This window comes from Petromyzon marinus, chromosome 5 (genome assembly GCF_048934315.1).
Source record: "Petromyzon marinus isolate PM22_M1 ecotype Great Lakes invasive population chromosome 5, UKy_Petmar_22M1.pri1.0, whole genome shotgun sequence".
NCBI lineage: Eukaryota > Metazoa > Chordata > Hyperoartia > Petromyzontiformes > Petromyzontidae > Petromyzon > Petromyzon marinus.
Window position 1 is genome coordinate 7,945,180 of NC_133671.1, and position 27,092 is coordinate 7,972,271.

The 27,092-nt window shown below is 48.4% G+C and overlaps 1 protein-coding gene across 2 annotated transcripts in view; it reads right to left on the bottom strand.

Moving 5' to 3' along the window:
* Positions 1-27,092, bottom strand: part of LOC116938986 (formin-binding protein 1-like) — a 62,194-nt gene that overhangs the window by 5,119 nt on the left and 29,983 nt on the right. Inside the window, exons 1-12 of one of the 2 annotated variants that reach the window (XM_032946790.2) lie at positions 26,869-26,978; positions 21,193-21,249; positions 15,916-16,063; positions 15,207-15,269; positions 12,647-12,745; positions 11,166-11,294; positions 10,832-10,978; positions 10,133-10,279; positions 5,652-5,761; positions 3,651-3,783; positions 2,095-2,186; positions 75-205 (exon numbers count right to left, since the gene is read on the bottom strand). In XM_032946790.2, the coding sequence (XP_032802681.1) occupies positions 75-205; positions 2,095-2,186; positions 3,651-3,783; positions 5,652-5,761; positions 10,133-10,279; positions 10,832-10,978; positions 11,166-11,294; positions 12,647-12,745; positions 15,207-15,269; positions 15,916-16,063; positions 21,193-21,249; positions 26,869-26,894 (1,282 nt within the window). In that variant the 5' untranslated portion in view covers positions 26,895-26,978. Of the gene's footprint in view, positions 1-74; positions 206-2,094; positions 2,187-3,650; positions 3,784-5,651; positions 5,762-10,132; positions 10,280-10,831; positions 10,979-11,165; positions 11,295-12,646; positions 12,746-15,206; positions 15,270-15,915; positions 16,064-21,192; positions 21,250-26,868; positions 26,979-27,092 lie in introns of those variants that run through there. The other variant, XM_032946791.2, reaches the window with a different exon arrangement.

The window sequence follows — 27,092 nt, forward strand, 5'->3', positions numbered from 1 at the left end:
ATGTTTCCCGGGTTGTTGCGGACGTTGATAATTATGCCGCTGATGCTGCCGCGAGTGCACGTCCGCGCGTTTACCAGGGAAGGCGTAGGCAGCTCGACACTGCTTCTGGGGCTCCGCCTCGTAAACACCATCGTCGTCGTCATCAAACTCGTCGTCAAATGATTCGGACGAGGTGGGCTGCGAGGGGCCGCACGTGGGCGTGGGGCTGCCGGGACAGAAAGACAGGAGACAGAATGGGACAGTGTGGGGAGGTCAGAGAGAGAGAGAGAGACTGTGAAAAAAGAAAATAGCTGGCTTGATCCACAGACGACGAGGCCCCGATGATTCTCATTAATTCAACTCAGAAATCGCACTCAGCCTGGGGGCCCCCAGCGGTCAGTGGACCGCGGCCAAAGGCACCACAGGGAGGGAGGAGGGGAGAGACCCATTGGATCCCTACTGCAGCAGAGCTGGTGGTTGTTTTTACCCAAATCATGCAAAAAAGTGCACAAGCTGGCGCTGACGAACCGGATACGGAAGTCCAACATGTTGCACGCTGTGGTCACAGTGCAAATCCCATTGTAATGTACGTGAGTGTTTTTCTAAATGTATTAGTCTGCCTGTGGCTGCAGCTATCCCCATGAGAGGCGGGACGAGTAGCTAGTTAAGTCGAATGGCTGACCAAAAATTGTAATCGCCTACTTCCTTTATGATCGAGTATGAGGCTTCGTAGACAATGGCCGCCGGCCCGACATCCCGAAGGCATTGAAACCCCCACACAAACCACGCCCAAACGTGATGCAGGCAATGTTGCTGATGACATCACCAAGCCCCGCCCATCGAGTCCCATCCAACAGCACACGTTCGAGTAACCGAAATGACAATCGGGAGAGTGTTCGATGATCAAATAATCAAAGGGAACAGCTCTCATCCACACCACGCCGGGGAAAGGTTAGGAAGGCCAAGGTTATGAATCTCACGCGCTGGATTATTCGCTTACGGCACGAATGCACTCACCCACCCGAAAAGCAGCCTTAGAGCCAGGCCGCAATGTACGTGTTTATGTATGTATGTTGAACTTCTTTCGCACCGTACGTAGCCAACTGTGCTAATCAGAAGTGCGAGGGAAGGACAACATGTATGTGCACATGTGTGTGTGTGTGTGTGCATGCACGTGTTATGGGTAGCGGTGGCGTAGCGGTTAGCACATTTCGCTACAAAGCCCGGTGACCCGAGTTCGATTCCCTTCACAGCCAACACCAGTGACGATAATCTGAACTGCTCTTGAGCCTCCGTAAGGGTGACTCAGCCTCAAAAGAGTACCTGGTTCCACTGGTGAGACAAAGGCGGCCGGGCGTGGTGTTGGCCATCTACCCCCTCGTGTTGACACTGCTGGCCTTCAAAGGTGCTCACTAACAGCACTTGCCACAACAGTCTGTTAAGGCTACATGGGGGATCTTTGTGTTTGTGTGCCCATCTGTATGTGATGAGTAGGGGGGGGGGGGGGGTGTGCTAGTGTAGCGGTTAGCGCACCAAACTACAAACCCAGCGACCAGAGTTCAGTTCCTGCTCACGACCAATAAGTTTTGCGAATATTGTAACCGGTCCTCTAGGTCGACTCAGCCTTTAGTGAATAGGTGGTGCGGTGCATAAACATCAGCACAGGGGAAACAAAGGCGGTCGGTAGTGGTGCTGGTCACCCACCCCCATCGTGTGTCATGCCAACCTTCATAAGTGCTCGCTAAAAGTACTTGCCCCAAAAAGTCTGTGAAGGTTATACGGGGATCTTTGTCTTTGTGGAGAGTTTTGGTGATAACTGAAGCCCATCCTGGGCCTCTCTATGTGTTGACCCAACTTGAATTAAGTGCAAACATCATTACTGGGCAAGGCAAATGCGGCCAAAGATGGCGCTGGTCACACGAGCGCCTTGTGGGGCGCGTTCAGCCTTAACAGGTGTGTGGCCCATGCACAGCACGAGCCCCAACAGTCTATACACGCTGTACCAGGGGGCGGTGGTGGGGGGGCTCTTTATTGATCTGTGCGCATATAAGAGTGTCATGTGCCTCGGGGTGACTGTTGACGAGGGAATTCCATTCACACACGATGGCATCGCACCTCTCCGGCGGTCCCTGAGAGACTCGGTAGGAGCTCGTGCGAGAGGAGATGGAACGCGACAGGGGTTTCCCATCCACCTCCATCATCCAGGTCTGCACGCGCGCGCGCACGCACGCACACACACACACAAAGACAACGATCACCGATATAGCCTGTAGTAGGCCGATGGAGCAAGTGCTGCAAGTGAGCACCTAAGAAGGCCAGCACGGCGCACGGGGTGGTGGGTGGCCAGCGACACGGCCGGCCGCCTTTGTTTCCCGAGTGCTGGTGTTCTACACGCCGCACCAGGTACTCGACCTAGGGGAGGGCTCAAGAGCGATTCAATTATTTGCTACCGTTATTGGTCTTGGCCGGGGACAAAACTCGGGCCACCTTGTTTATAGTGCAGTGTGCTAACGACAACACTGCCGCTCCCCACACCCCTGCACAGGCATGCAGGAAAATGCACACACATTGTGTTCAGCCCTTTGTCAATCCGCTGCTGGATGAAGGCCCCCCAAAGCCACATCGGTCGTTGAGGTTGCGTTATCATACTTCATCATGCTAGTCAGTGTCTCACAAACTGCCTCGCACTGTCCCACCAACTGCCTCGCACTGTCCCACCAACTGCCTCGCACTGTCACACCAACCGCCTCGCACTGTCACACCAACCGTCTCGCACTGTCCCACAAACTGATCAGATTATTTCCTCTCCCCTTCTGTTTTCCATTTTCAAAACCATCTTCGTCATATCTCCAGCTGATCCTTTTGGAATACAACAAAATAAACATGCAGGCAACACGTCGCCTTTACATAACCGTCTCGCCACATGAAATTTTAAGTATTTGTTATATAATCCATCGGCCGCAGAGCCCTCTTCCAGGAGGGCATCCTCTTAGGAGCATTAATTCAAATTCCAGCACTGGTTTTTCGACATACCAGTGTCTCGTCAGCAGAGCCGGGCTCACTTGTAATCAATGCCAGAAAACTGCCGAGCTTACAGGCAAGGTATGCCTCTTCAAGATATTGGTAAACACTCATTAGTTGGCCGATAACACCTTAATATAGAGAGGACTGCAGAGCTTGGACAACTGCAATGTTGGCGCAGCCTCGTCACGTGGCTGCTTTCCTGCCCGTCTGTGGTCGCTCGCACTTCAAAGTTGTTATTTTATTTTGCGTTTCCTGAAGAACACCGCGTAATGGAAAAATCGCATGAAAAAATAATATATATAACATGCGGTGAAGCACAGTCCGCAATAACGGCGTGAGATGCGCACGCAGGATGAACAAAGACTGAGGCGCTTGGGTAGCATCTAGAAGCATACAGCAGCATCCCGCTGTGTGTGATGATGCTACGCTGAGGCAGCCGTACAACCGCTTCTCTGTTCACTCAATCGCGTGATTTCCAATTTGCATCCGCATTGATGTAAAAATGAGTTCCCCAATACATTCATCGCGTGATATCCAATTTGCTTTACGGAGAACAGACTGCACCTATCCGGTGCGTTACAAGTTGAGACGATCACTGTCACGGGATACAGCGCGGCGTGCCAGCCGTAGCACCACCGCTCCATTACCTCATACTTGTGCAGCTCCTGCTTGAGCTTGTCGAGTCGCAGCTTGTTCTCGTGGATCTGCGGGTCGAGGATGGCCGTGTCTCCCAGCTGCGGGTTCTTAGTGTACACGTCACGCATCTTTTGCAGCGCCACGCTGCGACCCAGGCAAGGACACATGCGCACGCACACAGAGCACACATGCACAGAAAAAAAGACAACGATCCCCTACATAACCTTAACAGACTTTAGGAGTAAGTGCTGTTATAGCGAGCACCTATTAAAGGCAAGCAAGAGGGTAAAGACACACACACACCTTCCTCGTAAGCCTTACACGCTCGCCAGTGGCAAGGGTTGTTAGCGAGCACGTATGAAGGCAAGCACGTCACTCGTAGGGGATAGCTGGCCAGCACCATGCACGGCCACCTTTGTGGTACTAATTGAAGGCCGATTCTACCTATGGCAGGCCCAAAACCGGTTCAGATATTCGTCAAAGATGTTGGCCATGAGCGACAATCGAACTCGGTCGAGGGGTTCGTTGTGCTGCCTCTTGGTGAGTGCTTGCAGACCAACAGTGGCGGTGCAGCACTAAAGTATTGGGGCAGGTAACGACTCATTCACCCAGACGTTCGATCAATCGCTGCGATTAGATGAAATAATCTATTCTTTCATCTCAATTTTTATCACCTCATTTATTTTGGCTATGGTTGTTTTTTTTTGGCCTGTTCATCCTGTTTTGTTTACACCATGAGTGTAAATGTCACATTTGCATATATTTAAAAAAAAACTTTTCATAATCCGATGAATGCATCTCGAAATCATCCCTTTTCCCATTCATTGGAACAGAATAGGGAGTAATAAGCCACGCGGGAGGGCGTGTGGCGTAGTTTGGCACCGGCTATCATCGAGTATGGTCATGTCCATATTCTTAGTTTTTTCGGTAAAGTCACGTTGAAGAGAAACAACAGAATAACAAAATATATATAAAACAATAAAAAATTCTCACGACGTTTCGACCATAACTCAAACGGTCATCATCAGATGACCGTTTGAGTTATGGTCGAAACGTCGTGAGTTGTTTCTCTTCAACGTGACTTTACCGAAAAAACTAAGAATATGAATTACTGCAGTCACGAAAGCTTTAAATCAAAATTTATGGTCATGTCGTTATGGTTCTCGGCGGTGAGTACAATGTCTTTAAAATAACGGCGCTAAGCTTCTCACTAAGATTAACGCCAAACACTTGCACGCTCCGAGATTCAGCGGTGAACGGGACCCGCCCTATAACTTGCAGACATCTCGGAACGGGAAAGCGTTAAGAATCCGTTTTTATTGACGGATCAATACTTTGTTGCGTGCTTACAAAACTTTACTGGCTCCTGACATGGATATGTGAAATTTCCATGAATGGCTCATGGCCACCTACAGAGTTAAGTGCTGCCCCATGCTCCGTTGAGTATGGGGGCATTCTTTAGCTTGATTCAGTACGCACTGCGGTGGCTGCCATAGCGTTCAGGAGCTAAATGCCAAAGTTGAGTTCCTGCTAGTAGCCACGAGCGGGCTTCAGGAGAGAGATTTTTTGTCGTAGACTACAGTGGCTCACAACACGGTCCAAAGTTTGGGTTGCATGGCAGTAGTCGCACTGCTGTGGCTTGTGTCTTTCATTTTCCCTTCGTGAAGGAGATGTGTGTGCATTTGCTTTTTGGTCTTCTGATGCGGTTGATGGTTAAAGGGGTCTCTTTGAGAAATATCAAAATCAGGAGGTGCTTTGTTTGGGTCTTGAATTTAGGTGTTTATTCTGCTGTTCGTCAGAGTTATTCTGGACCTGGGTGAGATTCTAGGATGGTGACTGCACGATCCCCTACAAGGGGGAACCAGGACTTGAGCAGCAGTGAGAAACATCGTTGAGGTCTTGGGTTGATGGGTACGGATGTTGTTGGCAAGAAAACGTGCAAATCGTGTGAAATATGATGTGTGCAAACGAGACAGTACAATAGTTTCCATTCACCGCGCATTGACACGCACCTCTGGTCCGACTCCTTGGCGATGTCACGGTTTAATTCATCCATCTTGTGCTGCAGCTTCTTGCGCCTTTGTTCGGGGGGCAGGTGGCTGAAGTCTTCAGCTGGGGGGCCCTAGACACGTGCACACACACACTCACTATGGTTGGCGCAATATGGCAATTAGATATTTAAAACCATTCAACTAAATGATGAAACATTTTTTTTTATTATTGTACCAGGTTAGGCCCACTGAGCTACATAGCTCTTTTTTCAGAAGAGACCTGGCCACAAATGACAGCTCAACAAACTTGCTTATAACGTGGAAATTTATAGCAGCCAAATACCCAAAATCACTTGGCTGAAAATCAAACTCAGGTGACTGGGTTCATACTGCCGTGCATGAATCACTACGCAAACAATGTACCACACTTACCCCAACAGAGTGTTGAGGCAAGTGCTGATAGCGAGCTGCACAGATGAAGGCCGGCACGGCACAAGTGGGGGTGGGTGGCCAGCACCACGCCCGGTCCCCCTTTGTGGTACTCATGTAAGAGTCCATACTCTTTGGTTCTATTCGGTAAAGTCACGTAGGTAAAAAATAAAACAACAAAAATCACGACGTTTCGGCCACAACACAAGTGGCCTTCATCAGGTGAAGGGACTGTACTGTGAGAGAGGGAAAAAAAACGCTTTGACAAAGGAATTAGCATAAAATGCTGTAGAGGACCTTTGTCAAGACCTGGGCTTGGCTGTCTTCACTCCAACGCTGTCCTCTGGACAGTACGGTCCCTTCACCTAATGAAGGCCACTTGTGCTGTGGCCGAAACGTCGTGATTTTTGTTGTTTTATTTTTTACCTACGTGATTTTACCGAATAGAACCAGAGTATGGATCCTTGCAGTCACGAAAGCTTCAAATCTAGAACTCATGTAAGAGGCTCGGCTCCTAGTGGTCAAAACGTGCCGGTAGACACGGAGCTAAAATTTAAATAAAACATGCACAGTGTAATTGTGATTGGCGAAACACCAACAATGCTGAATAATAACCTGCAGGTTACTCATTTGGGCTTACACACAGCGACAGTCCATTAAGCATGCCAACGTTGGGATGTGGATGGAACCATTGGCCCAACATTCCATGCTTATTGAGATGGCCTCCCAAGTAAGAAAACCTGGCAGGACATTCCCGAAAAAGTTTCTTAAGACTCCGTGAGACTGTCTTTCGTAATACAAAAAAACCGACATGAAGCCAAACCGGAACTTCTCAGAACACAAATCCTTGCTATCAGCACGGTTCCTATTCTACGATGTCTCCGCAGAAGGGGAACGGCAGTGAAATGTGTGCTGCAGGACGGGTAGGTTCCACACCGGCACCTCTCTACACTTACACTCGGGATTTCCTGACAAAATATTCACAAAGTAACCAAATCGTCAATTGAAAGTGTTACCAAATAGCAATTATCCATCAAATGAGCGCTTTGCAAATATTTTGCAGAGTCGTCGATGCCATGATGATTATGGTATGGCATCATGACCTTCGTAGTTATGTTAAGTAATTTAGCGAAACCGACACTTGTAAATTCTATGCTGCCCACCATCAACTAACCCGCACAAACTGATTACTGTACACGTGTAGCGTTTCAACCTGGACTGACAAGTGCTGCTACGCAAGCGCCAATCAAAGACGGCAAGGAGGACAAACAGTGGGTGCTGTGGTCAGCACCACACACAAGACGCAACAGCAACAAGAACAGCCGCCGTTCGCCACCAAGTGGCAGGACGTTTTAGGGCAGAAGGCTCGCTGACAGGATGGCATGGGATAGACCCAGGTGTGACACACACACAGACAAAGATCCCCCGTAAAGCCTTCACAGATTGTCGGGGCAAGTGCCATCAGCGAGCACCTATGAAGGCCCGTCAGGGCATACAGGGGGAGTGGTGGATGGCCAAGCGTGACACAACTTGCCACCTTTGTCTCCCGAGTGGAAATATTTACACACTGCACAAGGTACTCATTTTGAGGCCGAGTCAACCTAGGAGAGGCCCACAACCAAGTCAGATAATCGTCCCTGGTGTTGGCTGTGAGCGGGAATCGAATTCAGGTTGCCGGGTTTGTAGGGCAGCACACTAACCGCTACATTGCCGCACATGCTCACACAAAAGGCAAAGATTTCCCGTAAAGCCTTCAAATACTTTTGGGGCAAGTGCAGTTAGCAAGCACCTATTAAGGTCGGCACGGCACACGAAAGCTGATATTTTACACACGGCACAAGGTACTGATTCGAATCAACCTCGGGGAGGGCCAGGTCTGGTTGAGATAATCGTCACTGGTGTTGGTCAAGAGCGGGAATTGAACTCGGGTGGCCAGGTTTGTACAACAGCGCACGAACCACCAGTGGCGGCTCGTGAAATTGCCACCAGGTGGGGCTGTTGTGATTGACCTCTGAAAAGATGGTGTTCTAATTAAGAAAAACCTCGTTATGTTATTGACCTTCACGTGAAAGTTATATACAGTGAAACCTTGGATTGCGAGCATAATTCGTTCCGGAAACGTGCTCATAATCCAAAGCACTCGTATATCAAAGCGAATTTCCCCATAAGAAATAATAGAAACTCAGATGATTCATTCCACAACCCAAAAATACTGTATTCATATAAAAATGATTAATACAAAATGCCTCTTATTATCTAAATTTAATATAAAGTAATCACATTTATTAATTATATTTAATCGTGGCTGGTGTGAGGGAGACGAGAGAGAGGAGGAGGGTTATTGTGTAGGACGACTTTCACTTGCAGTAGTTACTAAAGAACAGTCACGACACTTGGACACAAAATAAAAAAAATGCTTTACGCACACACACGTGCTCACAACACTATAGTGCTGTAGTAAACAGTACACACGTGGTCACACCACTATAGTACTGTAGTAAACAGTATACGCTCGCACGGATGTTGACTATACGAGTGAGGCACGCCGACTGAGACCAAGCATGGGAGATGATTACCCACAATCCCGCAGCGAGAGAGAGAGAAGAACCACTGGCTCAGTTGTGATCACGTGACGCTCGGCAGACAAAGCGTGTACACGTGCTGCTCGTATTGCAAGACCTCGCTCGTTTATCAAATTAATATTTATTTAAAAAAATTTGCTCGTCTTGCAAAACACTCGCAGACCAAGTTACTCGCAATCCAAGGTTTTACTGTAGTTTATAGTTTACACAGTGTTAATCTCCTTACAGATGTTACCGCAGAGCTGTGATGGGAATGGAACTAGCGGCTTCGATGCAAGTGGCGCGGTGCAAAGCCCCACAGAACATTGAACCGCTTGGGCCAGCTGAACAGATTCTGGGCATTTTTATTTATTTCAATGTTTTAACTGGTTTGTGCGTGCGAAGATGCAATTTTGTGCTCTGAAAAATGTTTCATTTCAAATGCGTAGTCGTGGATTTTAAGCGTGAAGGTGTTTGCAATAACGTTTTCCATTTCTTCCGGCTCTGTAGATGTTGAATCTTACACACGCGCACACGGAAATCAACGTGCGACCTGTTAATCCTTGTACTTTTATATGTAACCTGACCCCAGTTTTGTTGAGCTCGAGGTTAACATTCAGTTGTTGTTGTTGTACCAACAAAACTGGTCACAATAAGCTGTGGTTACAAGTGCCCACGCGCAGGCATGCACGCACATGCATGCACGCACATGCATGCACGCACATGCATGCACGCACATGCATGCACGCACATGCATGCACGCACATGCGTGCCTTATCCTATCAACGGTGAGGCATTTAGAAACAATACGAAACGAAACAACAAAGCACTAAAATGCTGTCCCCATGGCCTCCAAGTCCACACCACACAACCCCCCTTGACATTTGCAAAAGCCTAAAGAACAATTAAAGACCAGGAGCCAGTTGCTTGACAATAAACTTCTCCTGCAAAGTCGTCCTTCAAATGTAATATTAGGAGCGACTCCACGGTGTTCGTTGCTAGTTATTTTCTCGCTGCGCCTGCTGCCATAGCCATTGCTGTTGTTTCCTTCTAGAGCGTGTGTAGGCCGCAACCTCCGATATTTGCACACTGCAACTTCGCGTCGTCACATCAGCTCATTACAGCCATCAGCGCCTTTTTCACCACCCCAAATGTGTCTTAAAGGCATGGTTAGAATGCGAAACTAATCGCAATGAATGAAGGGATATCTCTCACTCGGACACCTTCAAAGCCGCCCCGAGACCTCCGCAAAGCACAAATCAGACTGTGGTGCTGCAGGGGTTTCGAATATGAACAACTTAAAATGTTATCTTGATTAGGCAATTCACGTTGAAAGAATCATTATATCTATAACTAAACAACAAAATAATCGACAGGAGAGTATTTTTTATTAGAAAAATAATTTCTCATCTCCAGCTGCTTGGTGCGGTAGTGCCCCAATGCCTCTAGTGGACGAACCGTGCCTGCCAACCACGACTCTACCCCTCTCCACGTACACACACACACACACACCTTGGTACGTTTCCAGGGCCAAAGAATGAGCTTCCCTTTGCCCGATGCTCCCAGGTCATGTGACCCCGCCTGGCTAAGATCTTCGAAGGCGACGTCGCCTGGAATCTGGAAGCCTGACTTGTAGGCTTCGATGACCCGCTGTGCATCCTGAGCAGGCAAATGCAAAAAAACAACAACAGGGAAAGTCGGGCGAGTTCAACAACAATGCCATGCAGAGCACGACACGACACTGATACCACAATCGGGATCAAATTTAAAAAAAACAACAGAACAATGCCGCACCACTTGTTGTGCCATGGTAGGAAGGAATCAACTCGCAATCTAAAGGTTAGGGGTCAACTAAGCCCATCATCCCTCTTTAGTAAATACAATTATTACCTTTTGTGTGAAGTCAACAGCATAGATTGTTGGGAGTTTCAAAAGTGGGGACCCTATGGCTACGGAGAGACCGGTCCCCGCCATCACAATGTGGAATTTTCAACACAACTATGCATGCATGTACGTTGAACTCCTTTCACGCCGTAACGTAGCCAACCAAGCGATTCGGAGGTGCGGGGGGAAGGACGACAAACGAAACACAAAGAGCAGTTCTAAGGAAATGCGTTTTCGACCTAGATTTAAAAGCGCACGTGCATGCCGTATGTGCATATGCGTAGCTGTACGCGTCTGCGCGTGCGCGCGCAAAGTGCCGGTACGCACCGTGTCGGGCTGCACCGAGTCCGCCGCCTTCTTCATGCCCTCGACGCACTTGGACATGATGGGCAGCACCTCCTGCTCCCTGGAGGCGGTGATGGTGAGGGCAGCGCCCACCGCGCTCACCCTCTGCCCGTCGAGCTCCTGCAGGGACTGCATGCACACGCGGGGGGGGGGAGGGGGGGGAAGGGGGGGAGCAAGCGTTCGCCACGAACGCGTTACTGACGATACCTCCCACCCCAACGTGACGTGACGTCACGTGACGTCACGTGACGTCACGTGACGTGACGTGACATGACGGACGCGCGCGGCAGCGCGGGGGCCGGGGACGCGCGGTCACCTTCAACACGCTGGGCATGACGGTGAAGTAGTGCTTCTTCTGCTCATCGTTGAAGGTGGAGTGCAGCATCGCATATTCGGCCTTGCTCTCGTCGTGCGCGCGCTGCCTCTGGGCGGCCTGCTGCTTGGCCTGCACACGCACACACGCGGGTCGCCATTGAGCAGCCCCGGCTCAATGTTTACGAAAATTAAACAACGTGCGCTCGTATAGCGGCGTCTAAACGCAAGCGCACCCTCCGGACGCTTTCGCCGGGTGGGTGTGGGAGGGAAATAAAACCCGACGATGAGCTGTCCCCCGCTCATGAAAACAAGTGCGACCTTAAGTCTCAACTGCAGAGTTCAAGAGGAAGAGGATTGCGGGCAGCAGGAGCAGAAGCCGAGAAGGAGCGACAAGCACCAATCAATCATCGAACATCGGGCCGGCTAAACCGCCGCTTTTGGTCGGCGATCGCGGTGAAGCCAATCGAGGGGGAAAGCATTGGCGGGGAGAAGTGGGGGCGGGGTTTTGAAGCGCGCTGCAGACAGAGACTGTCACGCGGCGCGTGGGCAGCAAGAAGAACCCACACGGGTAGGGCCCAGCGAGAAATCGGCGAAAGGTCAGAGATCTATACGCCGTGATAGAAGGACACCGATTAGGTGGGCCGGGAAAACCTGGGGGCAGCGTTTTGGAATTTTGGTAAAGTGGAGGGAAAATGGAACGGAGGCGGACAAGAGTCTAGGATAGACAGACAGCGTTGTAAATGTAACCGTTTTGAAAGTACACCGATGTTATGGCGAATCTCAAAATCAGGATGGCGTTGCTTCATCATCATCATCATCAAGGTCACAAAACGACTGAGAGCGGGAGAGGAGGAGGGAACTATCATTAGATACGCTTTTTTAAAAGTCAGAGCAGGGAATGGCGCACATCCCCGCTGGTAACTCTGAGCCATAGGAATATTCCACATTCCCATGACCCGGACCAATCCTAACGTGTGACCACTGCCGACTCAGCATAGACTGGTACTGGCTTGGTCCAAGCTGCATGGAGCATGGGCCGAATTTTAAATGTGGACTTTGAAATGTGATATTATAGCTGTGAGGTTAACCTCCAAGCCAATGTTAGTGGGTATTTTATTAATTCGTAAATGTTTAAGGTTACGAGTTAAAATTCCATTCGAGAATTAATTTCGCCCATCATCTCATCTTTTTTTCGGTCGAATTAAACCAGGTACCACTTACTGGGATGTCAACAAATTGTTCGATGTAGAAACCGGCCCCCTCTACCAGTGACTCAGCGGCGTGCTCCATTTCTTGAGCGTTGCCGCCTTTAGAGTTTTTTTTTAATTTGCCGAGCAAAGCGTCACCGAGTTTCAGGACTAAAGAGGGTTTCCGCTAAGGACATGTCCACGGTTAATGGCCTTGCCCTAACACCACACCTCTGAGCCACGTTCGTTTTGGAAGATCATTCAGTTACTGCTTACACCACAGGCTCTCCCTTACCTTATCAATTTCAGCCTTGATGCCTTCTGATTCCGTTTTCTCCAGGAGCTGCTGAGCTTTCTCCCACTCCCGGAATTCCCGCTCGTACCGTCTTCTGGCCTGCATCGGAAGCACGTGACACGCACGACATTATATAGGCGCACGTAAGTATATGCGCGCAAGTAAATACGCGCTTGAGAAAACACGCCCGCTCTCAGGCTCAAGGAATTGATTTCAGATGGGAAGGCCCCGTTGAGCTAAGCCAGTGGTTCTCAAACTTTTTTGGCTACTGTACCCCTTGGTTAAATTTCGTTTCAACCGAATGTAAAACTCTTTTGAACTGGATGAAAACATCTTGATATACAGCGAGGGAAAAAAATTATTGATCCCCTGCTGATTTTGTACGTTTGCCCACTGACAAAGAAATGATCAGTCTATAATTTTAATGGTAGGTTTATTTGAACAGTGAGAGACAAAATAGCAACAAAAACATCCAGAAAAATGCATGTCAAAAATGGTATAAATTGATTTGCATTTTAATGAGGGAAATAAGTATTTGACCCCCTCTCAATCAGAAAGATTTCTGGCTCCCAGGTGTCTTTTATACAGGTAACGAGCTGAGATTAGGAGCACACTCTTAAAGGGAGTGCTCCTAATCTCAGCTTGTTACCTGTATAAAAGGCACCTGTCAACAGAAGCAATCAATCAATCAGATTCCAAACTCTCCACCATGGCCAATACCAAAGAGCTCTCCAAGGATGTCGGGGACAAGATTTTAGACCTACACAAGGCTGGAATGGGCTACAAGACCATTGCCAAGCAGCTTGGTGAGAAGGTGACAACAGTTGGTGCGATTATTCGCAAATGGAAGAAACAAAAAAGAACTGTCAATCTCCCTCGGCCTGGGGCTCCATGCAAGATCTCACCTCGTGGAGTTGCAATGATCATGAGAACGGTGAGGATTCAGCCCAGAACTACACAGGAGGATCTTGTCAATGATCAAGGCAGCTGGGACCATAGTCACCAAGAAAACAATTGGTAACACACTACGCCGTGAAGGACTGAAATCCTGCAGCGCCCGCAAGGTCCGCCTGCTCAAAAAGCACATATACATGCCCGTCTGAAGTTTGCCAATGAACATCTGAATGATTCAGAGGACAACTGGGTGAAAGTGGTATGGTCAGATGAGACCAAAATGGAGCTCTTTGGCATCAACTCAACTCGCCGTGTTTGGAGGAGGAGGAATGCTGCATATGACCCCAAGAACACCATCCCCACCGTCAAACATGGAGGTGGAAACATTATGTTTTGGGGGTGTTTTTCTGCTAAGGGGACAGGACAACTTCACCGCATTAAAGGGACGATGGACGGGGCCATGTACCGTCAAATCTTGGGTGAGAACCTCCTTCCCTCAGCCAGGGCATTGAAAATTGGTCGTGGGTGGGTATTCCAGCATGACAATGACCCAAAACACACGACCAAGGCAACAAAGGCGTGGCTCAAGAAGAAGCACATTAAGGTCCTGGAGTGGCCTAGCCAGTCTCCAGACCTTAATCCCATAGAAAATCTGTGGAGGGAGCTGAAGGTTCGAGTTGCCAAACGTCAGCCTCGAAACCTTAATGACTTGGAGAAGATCTGCAAAGAGGAGTGGGACAAAATCCCTCCTGAGATGTGTGCAAACCTGGTGGCCAACTACAAGAAACGTCTGACCTCTGTGATTGCCAACAAGGGTTTTTCCACCAAGTATTAAGTCATGTTTTGCAAAGGGGGTCAAATACTTATTTCCCTCATTAAAATGCAAATCAATTTATAACATTTTTGACATGCGTTTTTCTGGATTTTGCTGTTATTATTCTGTCTATCACTGTTCAAATAAACCTACCATTAAAATAATAGACTGATCATTTCTTTGTCAGTGGGCAAACGTACAAAATCAGCAGGGGATCAAATACTTTTTTCCCCTCACTGTATGTAGAAGACCACAGAGTTTGGGCAATTGTCGGCGCCAGATCACCGCCTGGCTGCTGCCTTTCGAGCGTGTCTGTGGTTCCTTCTCGTGCCTCTGACTATCTGTGGTGTATACATTCTTAAAAAATAATGCAAATTCCGGTCATTCCCTTCGCAGCTTTTGGCTAACCATCGAATAAGGACAGTCACTACAGCGCTTTCAGATGCGCTTCTTCTGCAGCTGTCTGGAACGCTCTTCCTTCCAATATTAGGAAGCCACTGGAGCTATGCACTTTTAAATCATTTGGATTGAAAACTATTTCTTGAGAACTGATTTTTGTGTTTAGTTTGTTGTCCTTCCCCCGCGCCTCCAATTAGCACGGTTATCTACGTCCGATGCGAAAGAAGTTCAAAATACACACACACATACATGTGCACTGTGAATTGACAGGGCCGTTAAGTCATATGCAGCAGTGGAAAATTAACCCACTCACACAGATGGGGCAGCAGCTGCAGTGCGTGAGTGTGACTGATGCTTGCTGGTCTTCTCTCCCGTGCGTAAGCACGTGAAAGTATGTTTTGACTGCTGTGGACGTGCTGCTGCTGTTGCTGAGAGTGTAAGCTTGTATCTCACCACTTCAAGCTGCTTTCCACAATTCTCCAGGTTTTGCTGATGGCGCTTTCCATCCATTAACATCTAAAATGCACAACCCAGAAACACGCACGCACACGCACGCGTGCACACACCACAGTTAGAGACGGAGAAGTGCTTCAAACGCACCTGCAAATCCATTCTCACGCGCGCCGTCCGGCTCCACAGGTGAAGGTACGAGATGACACGGGGTGGGGCTCACAGATCGGAGATTTGAGATCAGAGCTGGCACCCACGGTGTTAATACGGGCTACTCGCTTAATTTGGGATATTCCATCTGGGAACATATTTACATTTCGGTTTACTTGACGTGTGTGTGTGTGTAAGCATGTGTGCGTATACATTTTATATTGTGGGGAGCGGTAGTGTTGCGGTTAGCGCGCTGAGCTGCAAACCCGGCGATCCGACTTCGATTCCCGCTCACAGCCAACACCAGTGATGATTATCTGAACCGGTCCTGGGCCTCCCCAAGGTCGACTCAGCCTCAAACGGGCACCTGGCGCAGCGTGTAAACATCACCGCCCGGGGAAATAAAGGTGACCGGGTTTTGGCGTTGGCCACCCACCCCCCCGCGTGTGCCATGCCTGCTTTCACAGGTGCTGGCAGCTAACAGCACTTGCCCCAACAGTCTGTCAAGGCTACATGGGGGCCCTCTGAATGCATATCGTGTGTGCGTGTGCATGCCTCTCACCGTCTTGCGCTCGTGCTTGACCATCGTGTGCACGCGCAGCAGCTCCGTCGCGACCTTCCCCATGAGCGTCTCGGCCACGAGCTCCCTCTGGCCCGCGAAGTCGCCCACCTCGTTAGTCAGGTTCTCCATCGCGCACACGTACGTGTACCTGTGCCGGACACGCACACGGGATGACGACGTTGACGAAGAGGGGGTGGAGGAGATGGCGCCACTCGCCACCAAACGAAATGATTAAACTATTTTCTATTGTACCAGGTAAGGGCCACTCAGCTGTATAAGCTCTTTTTTCAGAAGTGACCTGGCCTTAAATGATAGCTCAACGAAGTGGCTTTTCACGTGGAAATTTTAAGCAGCCAAATAGTCTAAACACGCGATGTGGATTCGAAATGTGGAGGGGAAAACCGGAAGAATCTACATGACCACGAGGAGAGGACACACGCAAACTCCAAATATACAGCAGCAGGCGTCAGGGTCGTGATCGAACCCACGACCTCCTGTACACCAGGCGAGGTAGTTAACATCTCGCCACGGGGAGAGAGAGAGAGACACGCAAACTCCAAATATACAGCAGGTGTCAGGGTCGGGATCGAACCGACGACCTCCTGTATACCAGGCGAGGTAGTTAACATCTCCTAGCTACCGTGATGATGATGATGATGAGCGAGAGAGAGAGACACGCAAACTCCAAATATACAGCAGGCGTCAGGGTCGGGATCGAACCGACGACCTCCTGTATACCAGGCGAGGTAGTTAACATCTCACCACGGGGAGAGAGAGAGAGACACGCAAAATCCAAATATACAGCAGCAGGTGTCAGGGTCGGGATCGAACCGACGACCTCCTGTATACCAGGCGAGGTAGTTAACATCTCACCACGGGGAGAGAAAGAGATACGCAAACTCCAAATATACAGCAGCAGGCGTCAGGGTCGGGATCGAACCGACGACCTCCTGTATACCAGGCGAGGTAGTTAACATCTCACCACGGGGAGAGAAAGAGACACGCAAACTCCAAATATACAGCAGCAGGCGTCAGGGTCGGGATCGAACCGACGACCTCCTGTATACCTGGAGAGGTAGTTAACATCTCATAGCCAACGTGGTGAGAGACAGCACAAGGAAATAAAGTCCTTTATTCGTTCACGTCACCAAATCATGTTTCACGGGTCCCGAGGGGGAATTGACCAGTGTCACGAGGCAGACACTAGATGGCGGTATATAAAGGTCACTGAAATTGCTGCCAGAATGTTTAAGTCAGGGGTGTCCAAACTACGGCCCGCGGGCCAACTGCGGCCCGCGGTCCAGTTTTTATTGGCCCGCAGCAAATTCTGAAAATATAATTGAATATGGCCCGCACAAGAAGCTTGAGCTCAACTCTGTTGCACTTCTCAGTTTCAACACTAGATGGAGCCAGCCACGGAAACCGCGCTTCTCCACTAAACAAAATGAAGCAAAGAAAAACTTTAACCGCGAGTCACCAGAAATGGCAGCACCGAAGAAACGCAAAATAGCAAGTGGGTGTAGAAGATTTCAAACACGGTGGGAAAATGAATATTTTTTCAAAGAAATCAACGGAAAGTGTGTCTGTTTGATTTGCAATGAAGATGTTGCTGTGATGAAAGAGTATAATGTCCGTCGGCACTATGAGACCAAACATCAGAGCTACACATCGTACACCGGTGCCGAACGAACACAGAAAGTCAAGCAAATGGCGGCTAGCCTGCAAGCTCAACAACAATTGTGTTTTCGTGCTAACAAAATACAGGAAAACGCCACAACGGCAAGCTATGAAGTCACTAAACTTATTGCCCAGCACGGGAAACCGTTCTCAGACGGTGATTTCATAAAGCAGTGCCTCATCAAAGTCACAGAAATAATGTGCCCGGAAAAAGTGCAGGATTTCAACAGCGTGAGCTTATCCAGAAATACAGTGGTGTGGAGAATCGAGGACTTGTCAGCTAATTTGAAACTTCAGCTGAGAGACAAAGCTTGTGCTTTTGATTTTTACTCGATAGCATGCGACGAGAGCACAGATGCCACAGACACCGCGCAGCTGTTAATTTTTTTGCGGTGAGTAGATGGTAATTTTTGCTGTACGGAGGAACTGCTTGATATGATGAGCCTAAAAGGCACAACGACGGGTAGAGGTATTTTTGAAGCTGTGTCAGAGGCAGCTGAAAAGATGGGGCTTAAATGGGACAAGCTCTGTGGAGTAACAATGGATGGAGCTCCGGCCATGACGGGCGAGCGCAAAGGAATGGCATCGATGGTGTGCGCCAAGGTAAAAGAGAGCGGAGGTGAGGCTGTTAGGATGCACTGTATAATCCACCAAGAAGCACTGTATGCCAAGAATGTCCAGCTGGGCGATGTGACGAACACTGTTGTAAAAACTGTCAACATAGTTCGAGCTAGAGGACTGTACCACAGAGAATTTCAAGCTTTCCTATCTGATGTGGATGCTGAATACGGGGATGTACTCTACCACTCTGATGTGCGCTGGCTCAGCCGCGGCTCTGTGCTGCAGCGGTTTTATTCGCAGAGATCAGAAATCGCCCAGCTTTTGAAAGAGAAGGGCCGACCTCTTCATGAACTGAGTGACCCTCTGTGGCTGGCAGACCTGGCATTTTTAGTTGATCTTACTCATCATCTGAATACACTGAACAAGAACCTACAAGGCAAAGACCAGCTGGTGCCACACCTGTATGCGCACATGAAAGCCTTCTGTGTAAAGCTCCGCCTGTTTGAGACACAACTACGAAGCTTTAATGCTGCACACTTCCCTGCGCTGTCTGAAATCAAGTATGCTTTTCCAAAGGCCGACCTTTCTGCTAAAAAGGAGAAATGTGTCTGTGATTGTATCTCTCGTGACAGAATTCAACCAGCGTTTCCAAGATTTTTCTGTCATTGAAAAACAAATCAAGCTGTTCTCGACCCCCTTCCTGGTGGATAAAGAAGAAGTGGAAGAGAGTCTGCAGTTAGAACTGATTGAAATGCAATGTGATGATTCTCTGAAGAGTCAACATCAGCTTCTTTCCCTCCCTGACTTCTATCAGAGTTTGGATAATGCCAAGTTTCCTCTGATGAGACGCCACACAAAAAGAATGATGAGCCTGTTCGGCTCAACATACATACGTGAACAAACATTTTCTCTGTTAAATCAGAACAAAAGCAGACTGAGAACCAGAATGACTGATAGCCATCTCTGTGAAGTCCTTCGTGTCTCAACCACCAAACTTTCTCCTGACATGTCAGCCATCCTTCAATCCAAAGGACAGCATCACTGCTCCCACTGAGTGCAATGTTCTTCACATTATAGGTGAGTTAGAAATACACACAGTATTCACATGTCAATATGTCACCTCTAGTGTGTGGCCCGGCCTTTTGTTTATTTTTCTGTATTTGGCCCTCACTAAAAAAACTTTGAACACCCCTGGTTTAAGTGTTCTCTCCCACCACGTTAATGGGTTTTCTCCGGGTACTTTGCTTTTTCCTCTCAAATGCAAATACTGAACGTGCAAATTATAAAGCCGCAGATTTCAGATATCACCCTGCTGGGAAAAAGTATTGCGACGTGTTGAACGTTTCCTTGACGGGAAAATAATTCCCGTATTATCATTATTGTCTTCCGAGGCAATCGGAGGTCATTACCATGGGGCCCAAAACCTTCTCTTCTCCCATTATCCCCGCTCACATGGAACTGCAACCAGGCAAGGAATCTAGGCAAGATTTTGTGGCCTACTTCTAAAGGCTCTGACCAAAAATAATAACGCATTGCAATGATCCAATAAGTGCTGATCATGTATGTTGAACTTCTTTCACACCGTACGTAATTAACCGTGACAATCGGAGATGGGGGGGGGGGGGGGTAGGACAACAAACCAAACACAAAAAGCAATTATCAAGAAATTCGTTTTCAATCTAGATTATTTAAAAATGCATAGCTCCAGTGGCTTCCTAATATCGGAAGGAAGAGCGTTCCAGACAGCCGCAGAAGCGCATTTGAAAGCGCGCGATGCGGGGACCGACTTTGTTCGATGGCTAGCCAAATACCACTGTTGCGAGGATGACTGGAGGTCGCGTGACGGATTATGCTCATTGACGAGATCCGCGAGGTATTATGGTTCATTTGTGGCAAGCACTCTGTGTATAATGAGTGAATTGAAGTACGTCTTCAAACATGTCAAGGTACAGCCTTGCAGCTACGTGCTTTGACCACTGCTGGTAGATGGGCCTCCAGCAGAGGGAGCTCTATAAAACGCCTCTGTCGCAGGTGTATTTGGTCTACTCTTCCACACCGGCGGAACCCACACTTTACCCCCACCGCACACGACCTGCGGGTCAACCGCGGCGTAACCCACTCATGGGTGGAGTTAAGCACCATTGTTTCAACCGCTGTGATGGGAGAACGACTCGGCAGCCTTTGGATCGCAAGTCCAAGGAACGTTCCCCAAACGTGCAACGTGACAGGTACGCAATCAGGAACCTCCTCCGATTACCACAACGCCATCTTTTCAATTCACCGTAAATACCGGCAGCCCCTTGTTTTTGCCAGGAAGGGGGGGGGGGGAGGGGGCTTTGCCAAATGTTGGCGCTATCGAATCCTTTTCCAATCGTTTCACAGAAGCCTCGTACATGACAGGCCCTTCGTCGTCACGTTCTCGCCGCTTTTTCGACGACACGTCAATTTTCGGACCACAAGCACAACTTTTTATTTCCGGCCGGGAAGCAAAGCCGGCGCCTCCCGGTGCCTAACCCAGGTGGCTCCCGTTGCGCAGGTCTTGCTGGGGAAAAGTCTACGCTGCACAGACATTGACACCGATGCCCATAAGAGTGACCTTAACAGCCCCTTAACGGCTCCACAGCCACCCAGCAAAATTCCAAGCCTCTCTCAAAGCTCATGAACGCGCAGGAGTGTTTATTGAGAGACGGCAAATGAATGATAATCTATTTTTGCTCTTATTTCGTTTTCATCTTTCCCTGACTCATGATAATTTCAGTTTTAAACAGCGTCATACATGCGATTGCTTCTCACCAACACTGTCCAGTAATTACATATATGTATTAAAAAAAATCTGACGAAGGGCTAAAATCCTATTTATAGCAATTAAGAAAATGAAATGCTCAGAAAATAGAAATGAATTATTTAAAAAAAGGTATTAACAACAAAAGCAGCTATCACAACAGAGGTATATAAAATAATGTGTGGAACAATTATGTACACAGCTCTTAGCTTCTTACACCAGCAAGAGGAATTAGTCCACAGAGTGGCTTAACGTACCGAATCTCATCGTCCTCCTTCGAACTTTTCTTGGGCTGGTATTTCTTGACAAGTGATCTACGCGCGCACAAACACACACACAGAGCAACAGTTGTTAGAAGCAGAAATTGAAGAGGAATACACCGTGTGAGGCTGGCTGGCTCGGTGGTAGCATGTCCGCAACTGATCAACTAGACGTGGAATGAAGGCGTCAGCTCATCATCATCATCAGGCATGCTCAATCCACTGCTGGAAGAAAGCCACCCCCAGCTTCCACCGCCATCTCTCACAGTGCTGCGTCGCCAAGATCCATCCAACACCTGCACATGAAGTGAGTTTGTTGCTCCATAGACGAGGTGGAGGCTCTCTCGGACGAATTCCGTTCCATGGCTGTCACTCGGTTATTAGTTTCGATCGTCGTCCATCATCCTATCTAGCCGTGACGCGTTCTGCCCAAGCCCCACTTTATTTTATTAACCTGTTTCGATGACGGACGCGTACATCATCAAAACAAAACTGGAAGAAAAACTAAAATAAAACAACTTCATCGGTACCGAGGCTCCCACAAGGCCATGCGGGAGGGCGTGTGGCAGAGTTTGGCGCCAGCTATCGTCCAGTGTGGTTGTGTCACTACAGTTCTCTGCGGTGAGTACAATGTCTTTTAAAACAACGGCTCAATGCCTATCTAAAATGAATGTTAACCGCTTGCGCGTTCCGAGATTCAAAGGTGAATAGGACACTCACCCTGCAACTTGCAGACATCTCGAAATGGGAAAGGGCTAATATTTCAAGATTTGAAGTTTTCGTGACTGCAAGAATCCATCATGCTCTTTGATTTTATTCGGTAAAGTCACGTAGGTAAAAAATAAAATAAACAACTAAATTAAATCACGACGTTTCGGAAGCAACACAAGCCGTGTCTCAACAGGACCAACTGGATCTTCACTTCCCCCCCCCTACTACTCCACACCCCTCGCCCTCTGCACCTCTCCTCCCTGGCTCCTCCCCCCCTCTGACCTTATATAATCACTTCACAAACAGCTCTCTTTGCCCACTACAGAAACACATTTTTGCTGCGGTTGTCCCGGCTGATGACGGAAGCTTGTGTTGCTTCCGAAACGTCGTGATTTAATTTAGTTGTTCATTTTATTTTTTACCTACGTGACTTTACCGAATAAAACCAAAGAGAAAAGGGATAATAGTTTCGATCATGTAATTAACCTGCGTACATTCTCCAATTCACGTGGTTTTTTTTTCTATCTCTCGGTGCATTTCCCCGTGCATCTTTGCGCACTTTTCAGTTTTCGTTCGATGTTTTTCACGAATGACCGCGGCGTTTAGGAATCGCACATCATAACAGGTAATATACGCACCGGTTAATCGATTAAAATCGATCCTTACACTCACGATACATGCCTTCGAATTGTGGCATCTTGAGAATGAATCATTCACGACCTTTGGATCTTATACGAACAGCGTTATGCTCCCATTACATTTCCACCAATGGGGCAAAACTGAAGTGCGTGGATGAGAAATGATACCAACGAGATGGGAAAACAGGAGAATAAAACTATCGATTTAAGAATCCGGTCGCATCCATGAATCATAGCAACATGTTACTTCGCTGGGGGGGGGGGGGGGTGATGAAGCGTAACTTATCTGGAACCTCCTAGAATTACAGGCTCCAGCAGGTAAGCCATGAAGCGCTTTTTCATAGACGTCCAGGAGGGGCACGGGGTCAGAACATTACAATAATCAATACAAAAAGAGGACAGGCGTGCAAAAACATGCATTCATATACATTATTGCAAGGGATTAGACTGGCACCTACCTGCCATTGCAATGAGGAACTTCAACCACTGACTGGTTCAGGGCAATTCAGAGAGACAAGCAAGAGGTGCGACGCTCATTTGGGTGGAGAAATCAACCCTCGCATCCAGCATAGCCCAAAATGCAAATTACGAAAAAGGGTCCCTTGCAGCCAATCCCCAAAACTGTCCTCAAATAAAAAAAACATGGGCGGGCGGCTTTCTCTGTCACGAGAGACAAAAATACGTCCCGACGAGACTGCCCTAGGGCTACACGAATGAAACCACACACACAAACACAAAACGCACGCAGGCGCACGCGCACACGCACAGACAAAACGCGCGCACGCACACAAAACGCACGCACACAGTCAACCCACCCTCACACTGCTTGGATGGCTATCTGGTTGTACAGCAAAATAAGAAATAAGAAAATTCACAATTGAATACGAACTTCAGTTACATTTCTAATAGTAATCAGTGGGCAAGAGTAGTTGGTGTGTGCGTTCATGCGTTTTTGTTGGAAGTGGAAGTTCAGTTTGTTCAGCACTGCACCATGAACTCGGCAACCTGGGTTCAAATCCCGGCCGCAATAAACGTCAGTGGAAACGTGCAAGTCCTGGGCCTTCCCCCTGGGGGGGGGGGGGGGCTCAGCCTTAAATTAGTACACGGTAGTGTTGCGTAAACGTTAACGCCGAGGAGACAAAGGTGGCCGGACGTGGAGGGAGCCACGCCATCCCCTCGCGTGCCGAGCTGGCCTCAACACCTGTGCCACCAGCTCTTGGCGCAAGAGAAGACAAACACTGCTCACGAACGCAGAGGCCGGCGACGATGAGGGTGCTATCAGACACTCATGTCACGGACCCAGGAAATTAAAGCAACTAACCCGAAACTTCCCATTTGAGTCGCTTCTAGAGACATCTCTTATCCAACACTTAAACTACTATAAAACAATTTGTATTTTTATAGCTTTACCAGGTAAAGCTATAAAACTTTTTTTATATATATGAATAAACGACCTGGCCACAAATGATAGCTCAACGAAGTGGCTTATCATGTGGAAATTTACTGCGGCCAAATACTCTAAATGCAAAAAGCGGAGGACCCGGAGAGAAATCCACGCGGCCACTGGGAGAGCGAACATGCAAACTCAACCTATCGAGGCATCGTCGGGGGTTGGGATCGAGCTCACCACCTGCTGTATATCAGGCGAGGGAGTGAACATCTCGCCAACAGGGCACTTTTTCGTGCTTTATAATGTATTTCTTCGGTTCATAATCATTGGTGACTTATCCGAGACCATCACCTCTGCCGGACCGTGTGCCTCCATCTCTGTATGTATGTTGAATTTTTTAAAAACCGGATATCGCCAACCATGGCTAATCAGAGGTGCGGGGGGAAGGTCAACAAACTAAATACAAAAAGCCGTTTTAAATATGTACGTATGTGTGATCCACAAACTGCCACCTCCAAGTCACAGGATTACCAGCGTGCACCACCACTTTCCAGTGACGACGATGACGACGACAACGATGACTACGACGGTGACATGGTCAGGCAGACTTAAAATAAAATCCCGAGGTATAGTAACGAGTTTGCCCAGTGGATGGGAAAACTACAGAAACATCCGGGCAGACATGGAACCGACCGGGAGCCAATGTTGAGCCAACGGTTCCCCACCGAATGCCAACGTTGGCCAAAAGCTGTGCGTCTACCGGGATTGCGAGGTCATGCAATTGTCCAAGTGCGCTGGCGATGAATGTCAAGAGCCGCTACCGCCGGAGCCAGAGGATACGAGCCACATCGCACACAAGCATTCCTCAAATTCCACCACTTCTGCACTGTACAGCTTCGACGTCGTGACTACGGCGACGCCCAGGGATTCACTCAAGCCCATCCTTCCCTCGGTGGCCGATAAAGGAAAAAAACACGGACTGCGGAAAACGAATAGCGGTCATTCCGGTTTTTAAGCGTCGTACAAACGTGGAATTTCCACCGCTGGACCAATGGGTAAAGATTGCCGCCGCATGACCTTACGTGAGTATGGGAAGACATTGGATGTTTTACTTGAGATTGTCATCCTGCCAACAATTGCATAACCGCCACATTCCCCATACTTGTGCGCGCCTGGCACCCGAGTGGATTGGTGCCTGGGGAGCTGTGGCGACCCCAGTTCGATTTCCACTCGCAACTAATAACAGCGGCGAATAATTGAACCGGTTCCTGGGCCTCCCCGAGGTCGACTTGGCCTTAAATGTGGAGATGAAGGCGGCCAGGCGTGGTGCTGACCACCCGTCCCCTTGTGTGGCGTGTAGGCCTTAATAGGTTCTCACGAACAGCACTTGCCCCAACAATCTGTTTAAGGCCGTATAGGGAATCTTTGTTGTTTGTTTGTATAGATGTACCATCGCTTGCTTCTGCAGTGCCAGGCTGAATTATGTGATCATTTGTCCTTAATGTTCAAGTGAGAAGCATTGGTATAGTAGACCACGCGAAGTGGTGTTTGTACTTGGCTAAGGTCTCCCTTAAATTGACTCGGCCTAAACTCAGTGACATGATGGGAGTGTGTAAACACCAGGATGGTGGAGATTAAAGCGTGCCTGTGTATGGACACAACGAACTTTCACGCACAATGCTAGCTTTAATGGACACTCACTGACAGCAAATGTTCCTGTAATCTACAAGGCTCATACTATGAACCTTTTTTTGTCGGTGCACGCTTACACATTGGGAGTGAATGGGTGCACTGTAATGGTCAGCGCAATGAACTATGATCCCAGGGACCCGGGTTCCAGTCGTCGGCAAGTTAACCTGCTTGCTCCCTTGCATGATCAACCAATCCCCCCTTTTCAGGACAATGGATTTCAGGTGCGCCACTGCTGGTGTCATCAACACAACTCAATGAGTGTTGCTTGAGATGGAGCCACGTTCGAGTGGAGTCAAATGTGTCGACGTGTTGAGGCCAACCGTAGACGTGTGATCCAAGCGTCTCATTTCACGTTGATTTTGTTTAACCAGCTGAGAATTAAAGAGGCCGATGAGAGTCTCGTTTGCAAGAGTGACTCCCGGGTCACCGAACTGGCACAAAAGTAAAACGAAGCACAGCATTGAGGCAAATAGAAATCAGAACACCCTCACCTGGGGGAAAGGCCAGGTGTGTGGAGTCACACTACCGAGGGCCTGAAGCCTGACAGCCAAGGGATTGTTTTAAAATCGATTTTGTGTAAATGGGGGTTAGGTCGGGTTTCAACTCCGCATTGTAGATGTTGAATTTAAAAAGGGGGAAAAACAAAGGCACAGCCCCCTTTGGTTAAACGAGGAGTTGGGATCGCAAAGCCCGTGACGACTCCAAATTATTGGTCATGGAAACACAAGAGAACGTTCACAATTCGCAACTGTTGTTTTTTGGCCATGTGTAGGCGTATCATTCCAACAGCTGTCCACCCATTGCTGTTACATTTGTTGGAAATTAAGTTCTCAAAAAGAAAAGTAATGGGCTGAAACTCATTTCTGTTGGAAGCCCTGAGCCAGTTGTGGAAACTCCACATTCCATGGCAGGCACCAGTCTGCCCATAGAAGAACCACTACCATGAAGTGGCACTCATTTTATTGGCTCATGCCTGTGTCTCCGTATCTCTAATTGTATCTCCGTGTCTCGTGTGTCTCCGTCTATCTATGGGCCTCCCATGTCTTTGTGTCTCTATGCCTCTCTCTGTGTATCTCCATGTCTCTATGCATATCTCTGTGCCTCTGTCGGTGTCTCTCTTTGCGGGTCTCTCCGTGTCTATCTCTGATCTCTGCATTACCGGTGTGCAGCGTGTGTTCAAAGTGACACGGGATCTCATAAAAATGACAACAATGAAAAAACGTGTACGAAAGCCAAACTCACCCGAAAATTAAACCAGTTGAAACCATACTCTGTGGTTCTTTTGGTAAAGTCACGTAGATAGAAAAAATAATAAAAGAAAACACGACGTTTCGGTCGCAACACAAGCGTCCGTCTTCAGGTGAGAAAATGATCTGTGTTGTGGCTTTATATAGGAACGGGAGAGGGGGGGGAAGGAGTTTTGTCGAGTCGTGGCTGTAGGAGCTCACGCGGGAGAGGGGGGGTTG